The sequence below is a fragment of the Ursus maritimus genome, unplaced genomic scaffold (assembly GCF_017311325.1).
Source record: "Ursus maritimus isolate PB19 unplaced genomic scaffold, ASM1731132v1 scaffold_7, whole genome shotgun sequence".
Taxonomy (NCBI): Eukaryota; Metazoa; Chordata; class Mammalia; order Carnivora; family Ursidae; genus Ursus; species Ursus maritimus.
The window spans coordinates 3005942-3013441 of NW_024426885.1; the positions used below are offsets into that span (position 1 = coordinate 3005942).

At 53.8% G+C, this 7500-nt stretch overlaps 1 protein-coding gene across 11 annotated transcripts in view; it reads left to right on the forward strand.

Moving 5' to 3' along the window:
* Window positions 1–7500, forward strand: part of EBF3 (EBF transcription factor 3) — a 121128-nt gene that overhangs the window by 77418 nt on the left and 36210 nt on the right. For 7 of the 11 annotated variants that reach the window (XM_040624516.1, XM_040624505.1, XM_040624506.1 and 4 more), the window contains exons 7-8: window positions 3382–3463; window positions 6933–7077. In XM_040624516.1, the coding sequence (XP_040480450.1) occupies window positions 3382–3463; window positions 6933–7077 (227 nt within the window). The remainder of the gene's footprint in view (window positions 1–3381; window positions 3464–6932; window positions 7078–7500) is intronic. The other 4 variants (XM_040624507.1, XM_040624511.1, XM_040624512.1 and 1 more) reach the window with 1 other exon arrangement.

Here is a 7500-nt window from a genome sequence, read left to right on the forward strand (position 1 = left end):
AAAGTAAATATAAATGAACTAATTCATAGCTTAAACACACAGAAGTGGAGCAGACTCTGAAATGAGTGACTGCGGTGGGGGCTTGCCCCTTATTGTGGGGATGCTGAGGATGGGCTCCCGTCGAAACGGTTGGTCCCGTGTCTTGCGATGGCCCCACTTATGGGGTCCTCGCCCGCCGCCTCGAGCTTCCTGTGGGTGCCGCAGCCTCTGGTCTGGACGCAGCCAGGACCGAGCTTCACTTGGCTTGGCCGGCGCAGCCGTGGCCGGGCTCTGCTGGGTCGAGGTCCCCGCAGACATGAGGGCCTGCCCGGGGCTCTGCAGCGTGGACCGCAGGTACCGTGGCTGGAGCCGCGGCCCTGCGCCCACTTTCCCAGGTGCTGGTGCCCGGGAGGCGGCGGCCCCCGGAACCCGCCCGTGTGCGCCCTCGGGGTCGCTCGTGTGGCCTCTTCTGTGAATCCCCGCACGCTCTCCAGGCCGAAACCTGGTTTCTGAAGTAATGAGATCCTACCTCTCCCCCCTTCTAATCGCTACTGAGAACTTTCCAGGAGTGCGTGCGGTCTCCGAGCAGAATATTACTGGGGAGTTTCCGCGGATGTGCAGCGGTTTGCCCTGGGCTGCTGCCTTCCCTCCTGCCTGAGAGAAACAAGTAAATAAAGCCCATATTTCAAGCTTGATTTACTCTGGTACCTACTGTGAAAGCTGATGGCTCTTTAGGGAAATAAAGACAGGGTCAGGGAATTAGTGTACATAATGGTCATTTTGATGATGGGCCAACAGATGCGATGGGAAGCACACTGTACACAATTAAGCATAATGTACTAATGACAGGTTCGAATTTTTATCGCCTCTTTGCCATCGAGCAGCAAATCCATGTTTAGCAGTAATAGAGAGTTTATTGGTGTTAAAGCCAAAGATTTTCTGACATAGGAAAGATTTTTCCTTTCATAACAAGAGTATTAAATCCTTTGTGTACCAGACTCTGGAAGGGAGATATGTAAAGTGGTTGTCAGATATTTCTTAGGAAAAAAGCCAATTACAGGGTAATTGAGTAAAAGGATGAGAATTACCATTTGACTTCACGTGGAGGGCACCCAGCGACCTCACGCCCCCAAACGTCGGCACCGGCGTCTCTGCGCCCTCGGCGCCGGCCCTGCTTGGCTCCGGCATCAGCGGCCCCGCGCTGGTTCTCCTGTGCCACCCGCCTTAGGAAGAGGCCTCGCGGACTCCTCCACTTCATCACGACCCAGACAAGGCGGGAAAGTCAGCACGAGGCTCCTCTTCCTCCCGGCCGAAGCTCCCTGTCTCCGGCCCTCGATGTGGCACGGTACTGGGTCCGTGTCACTGGGACCAGAGCACGTGAAGGGGGTCCTGGCCCCGGGGCCGTGCGCGTCCACGGCTCACGAGACACTCGGGATTGAGGCAACACTGCCAGGGCCACCTCCCACATCAGCGCCTGTACCTGCACCCGAGCCGGGCCCCGAGAGCGCAGAGGTGCTCGCGGCCCGGCGCCCGGCTGTGTGCCGGTGGTAGTCGAGGCCCGAGAGCGCCGGGCCCTGCCTCTGCCCGCCCCCAGACCCCCTTCAGCACACGCTCTGCTGTCTTTGAGGTGAAGGGTGAACCGCCTAAAAAGACATCAAGGAATTTATTTAATTTTTTTTGACATCAAGGAATTTAAAGAAACCTCCTCCGGAGGGGGCAGGGGGAGGGTCCAAAAAGAAAAATCGTTCCCAGGACAAAAGCTCCCGCAGACGGCTCCGTGCAGAGGAGAGCCGCTCGGCCGGCGCCTGCTCGGAAGATTAGCCGGGCGGTAATGTGTGGCGCCATGTGGCTGTCCCCGAAGTGCAGCCCTAATTGCCTGACAGGACGATAACTTTGCGACGCCCTCACCTTGTTAGGCCTTCCCGGTGCAGTCAGCGCCGCGCGGCCGCAGGTGCGTCTCATTTCCCTCTCTGCAGAGCGCGTGCGGCTTAATTGCACGGGGCTGTTAGGCAAAATCGGTGGGAGGAATATCAAGTAACTTACTGTGTGCCGCTGGCAGATGGTGCTGGGGTGCCGCGAGCTGAGCGTGGAGGTGAGGGAGTTAATAAAAGATGTCAATTCTGGCCTAAAATGGCGAGGCCTGGTGCTGTGCAAGAACGTTGAACGACGTGGCCGCTCTCCTCTTCCCCGTCCCTTGGCTGTTCTCCGGCTGTGCAGAGAAGTTGCCGGGACATGTTGGGGATGCACCTAGAGACGCGAATCTTCGTCCACGGGGTCCTTTTTGCTTTCTGATATGATAATTGTCAACAAGGAACCTTGACCGTCAGGTTGAGCTCAAGGAAATCACGTGCAACTTCGTGAAAAACGAGTGATCCTCAAGTAGGACGGGTGATATGGAGACAGAAAAGACCGGGGGAGCTCTGTTGGTAGCCTTGCTGGACGGGACGCACAGACACAGAAGAGGGCACGTATGTCGGCCCAGAGACCCCCGCCCCCCGGTGCGTCCCCCGTGCCCAACGCCCACGCGCTTACGTTGTGAGCCAAAGCTTCTGTCCTTGTCACCGAGCATGCGGGCATGGAGGGGACAGCGTGATGAGGTTTTTGTCACAGCATCTCAACACACTGTCAGGACCCCTGCATCTTTATGCCTCAAAGCACAAGGGCAGGCTTGGCGGGAAATAGAAAGGCGCTCGCCCTGAGCCCAGGCTGGGGGCTGCTTCTCCTTGCTCTCCGCCTGAGCCACAGCTTCATTGCCATATCAGAATCACCGATTATTTCCTCAAAAACACATGTAGACCCTTCACAGAAGTCATTGCAATCCTTAACAAACACCCTCAAATCCTCTCTTATCAAGAGTTGCGCCCACTGTAACTTAAAAAATTGGTCTTGGAAAGTCTGTTTACCTGGGCAGTGGTGTCCTCTGGGCTTAGGCTGCCAGATAAAGTTGGGTACGTCCAGTTCCGTTGAAGTTATGGCTAAACAGCGGTGTTTGAGGCTAGGGATGCTTTGGGACGTAAGAACCTAAGGAACTTTGTCATCCGTCCAGGGCTCAGATGTAACCAGGCATCCTGTGTTTTATCTGCCAAAGCTGGCAGCCCCGTCTGGGCTGGACAGTTCCCCAGTGGTCACTGTGCAAAGGTCCAGGCAAGGGATGGCCAGTCTAAGTCGCAGCTCTTGTCATAAAGCTTAGAGACCCGTAATGTCGAGACAGATGGAAGTCTGTGGACATCTCCTGTGCTGGCTGTCAGGCGCCTCCAAAGTCGTCTCTCGGTACTGCCCCCTACAGGCGGCGAGCCGCGGTGGCGGGTCGCCTCCGCCACTGCCTGCGCAACAGTGTCGTTCTTGAAGTTTGTGAGTTTGTCTCGTGACCCTAACACATATCCGTTTTTTGTATTTTTATAGATTCTTTCTAAAGTTTTTCCTCAAGTGCAATCAGAACTGTTTGAAGAATGCAGGCAACCCTCGAGATATGCGGAGATTCCAGGTACACTTCTCTCAAAGGCACGCGGGCCACGGTCCGGACTTTTAACGTGAAGTTTGAATTCTCTGATGTTGCGATTGTTCAGAAAACAGTCTCTAGTTCTCCAGGGGCTTGGGAGCAAACCAGAAGTGGCTCATTTGATAAAATATTTCAATCACATCACTTTAAAAATGATTCAGCCTCTTCAGTACGCCAGATTCACCGAGTCTGTGCACGCTGGGCTCCGAAAACGTGACCTTGGCTTATAAGGTGCACCTCTTGGGGCGGTGTGCCACGCCCGGCCTCTGCGTTGGGCTGCCAGGTACCTGGGAGTTCGAGTTCTCAGAGCTGCAGGTTAAGCCGGGTTCCCTCGGACTTTCAGCCACGGTGAGTCTCGTAGGTGTTTCAGAAGGACTGTTTCAGAATCTCTTCAAATATGTTTGTTCATCTGGAGCCCATTTCCTCAGCTGTACGTAGCCATGCACAGTTGATGAGAACTTGGAGCCCATGCCCAACGGTCTTCCTTTAGGGATGGATGGGTGGAGTTTTCATGGGGCAGAGCCACAGTGCAGCCTGCTGGGTAGGCACAAGACCTTGGGCCCTCCTCATGAGGGGAGCTGCACCTGTTTGATGCGGGCCCTTACAAATTCCAGAATGTTCTCCCAGCTCAGCTTCCTTTCCCTCAGGGTTGATGTGTTCTTGCTTCCTTACACCCGTGCCTAATTGCTAGACCATGTTCCTGGATGCAGGCTAAGTCATATTCTGGTTTGTTAAAGAGGATTTCATCTCAAGGAGAGAAGGTGGAGTGTTGGATGGGTTATCACTGAGTGCTTATTTTTCTTGCCTTTGTGAATGATTAAGAGGTTACTTCAGGGTGAGAGGTACTCCACGCACAATGGATTATTTTGCTGATCGTAATTGTAAAAATATTCTGGGCCGGGACACAGAACTGCTGCTAGTCCCTACCAACCAGAGAAGAATGAATGCTAGATTGGATGACTTACCAGCAAACCACTCAAGGTCATCTTTAGAAATTTAACTTATATTCCAGTCCTTTAGGACATGTGACATTTGTCTTTACAGCCAACCAGGCCATCAGAGAAGGGTCTGTGGGCTGGTCCACGGTCATGCTCTGCAGGTGGGGACCGTGTCTCTTGTAAACAGCTGGGCCTGCCTCCACTTTCTGGCGCCAGGCTGGACAGTGGTATCTGCCCATCAGAGCGGAGTGGAGGGTGCACACTGTCTTGCCTTTGGCCAACATGCCGTCAGTGGCGAGTGGGCCCACAGTTACTAGAAGGATTTACTCTGCTCCTTAGCTCATCATCCCACCTCTCAGAAGGTTGAACTGGACCTAAGAGTTTGGCAGGGCTTACACAGAATTTCCAGCTGGCTTCAGAAACTCAGCACCTTCCCGTAGGCACACTGCGGGGCTGGCCCCAGCCAAGGAGCAGAACCCAGCCGTCCACTCCCTCTGCTGAGCCACACGCTTTTCCCTGGGTGGCTGACCTATATAGAGATGGCAGAGCAAAGACAGTGTCCTTTTCTTATTTTTATTTTTACCTTTATTGCTTCTTTAATGTATCGTGGTCTAAGAACTCAAAGAGGGTCAAGTCTGTGGCTCAGCATTCGTTCCGTGGCCTAGCCTGCTGCTCAGGGGATGGTGTGGGTCCTCCCGAGCCCTGCATCCTGGGGGCAGAGGCTGCCAGGGCACCGCACACGCCTGCCCCATGGGTGGGCGGCCGTTGATGAGAAGAAGATGACATGTCTGAGGCTGGACGTGGGGACGCCGATGGTGGTACCCACAGTGTTTGAGGCTCAGAGGGGCCCAATACTGTGAGACTCCAGTAGTCTTGGTGAGGCCCACCCAGGAAAGAAGCATCAAGGGAGCTGCCCCTGGGAGGGAGTTTTGGGGGGTACAGTGGGTATGGCCCCTGCTTCACAATCTTCCTGTGGGGCCGGAGATTTTTTATGAAAAAATCAATTACACATGTATTCGTATGCATATATAAAAAAATATATGCAGCTTTGACCTTTTTTTAATCCTTAAAAAGCTATTTATTTTTGATACTTTATTTTTTTCTAACAGAATTTTTTTTAGGGGGGGGAAGGGGCAGAGAGGGAGAGAGAATCTCAAGCAGACTCCCTGGTGAGCACCGAGCCTGAGGCGGGGCTCGGTCCCACACCCTGAGATCATGACCCGAGCGGAAATCAAGAGTTGGACGCCTAACCAACTGAGTCACCTGAGGCTCCTCTAACAGACTAGTTTTTAAAGGGCAGTTTTAGGCTTTTGGGAAGAATGCATGGAAGGTTCGAGGCATTCCCATGCACCCTCTGGGGGCAGCCTCCTCCCAGTTGCCCCTGGTGTTCATGTCCTGCATTGGCGGGTACATTGGTTACATGGGGTGAACCAGTTTCCGTTAGCCAAGGTCCACTGTAGCTTTGGCTTTCGATAGTTATTTTCCATGGCATGTTTGGACATATGCAGACCAGGCGGGGGGAGCAGCTGTGGACTGGGAACCCTCCCGGTTCCCTCCTCTCCTGTCCAGCCACATTTTTCTCTCTGGAGCTGTGCTTCTTGAGCTGGTACTGGCTCTCACCACTGGCCACGCGTGGCCAAGGCCGGGCTCCCCTCACCCTACAGCTGACTCCAGCCACACGAGTCCTGCTGTGAGACCCAGACTAAACCAGGGCCTGTGTCTTTGATACTCGTATCAGCTTTTCTGGAAATAATGGACCACATGGGCCCCCCTCTGTTGAAGAAAAATCTTAAGGCCGGGTAGTACTTCCCATTTCCCGAGTCCATTAAAAGGTGCCATTTCTGGGCGGCCTGGGTCGGCAAGGCTGTCCACAGTGGAAGGGGTCCTTCCGTTGGCACCAGGGTCCTTGCCAGCCTCCGCAGGGAACTTGAGAAAGGATGCTTGTTCTGGACTGAAGACACGGTCACTACTCACAGCTCAGTCTTTTCAGACACGGGAAGGTTCGTTACCAGACATTAGATGGGATTGTCAGATGGACCCAGGGATCACGGCTGATGGGCTGGGGTAGCCGGAGTGCTTCTGATTTAGGAAGCCTGTTTTGGGCACTCTGAATCCTCACCACTCTTCAAGGGACGACAGTCTCAAGTGAACTAATTTTAATTAGATAAACTATCTAATCAATATGTGAACAGATCAATCAAAACAGCAGCTTTAAAATGAGCGACTGGAGGGGTGTTTCTGAAGCTAATGGCTAGAAGAATATTTCTCTGAATTGAATTCACTTGTTAGCATAATAGGAGATTAAACCGTCATTAGTGTAGCGGGCTTTGAAGAGCAGCAATCCTGAGTCAAAACAGAGCAAAACAGCCTGCCCACCCCCACTCGCCAAAAAGCTGGGGCGCTGGCGGCCAGGAGGCGTCGGAGCGCGGGCGGCTCGCTCAGTGCGCGCGGCGGGGCTGGCGGCGGCTTCCGTCTTTCCTCCGCCAGCTCGTTTCACATCCGCTTCGTCTTTGCAGGTTGTTGTGTCGACAACGGTCAACGTGGACGGCCACGTGCTGGCCGTGTCCGACAACATGTTTGTGCACAACAACTCCAAACACGGGCGGCGGGCCCGCCGCCTAGACCCGTCAGAAGGTACGGCCCCTTCTTATCTGGAAAATGGTAGGCACACATGTTACATGTCTTTTTTTATTTGCAATGCTTCTTTTTCTTTGCACCATCCTTTATGTTGGTTCATGTCGCGCTGCCCTCACCAGGGGCCCCTCCCAGGGCCGCCGCCGGGGGCCTCTCCTGCTTCCCCTCTCCCGTTATGGGGGGGCCTCACTCGCCTCACCTGCCACGGGCTTCACTTTATCGGTTTGTTTGTTTCTCAGCTTTCTTTTGCTTGGAGCTTTTCTTGCAGTTTTAATTTATTTGGTTTTATTTGGGCTATCCTAAGCCCCCCATCCAGAAGGTCATCCCCAGATACTCTGCACGTTTCAGTGGGTGGTAATGTTGGGGGCCCATCAGCTCAGAACAGACTTCGAGGACCATTTCCTGTCCCTGGATGAAGTGGGTGGGGGCAGGGTGAAGGGAGTGAGAAAA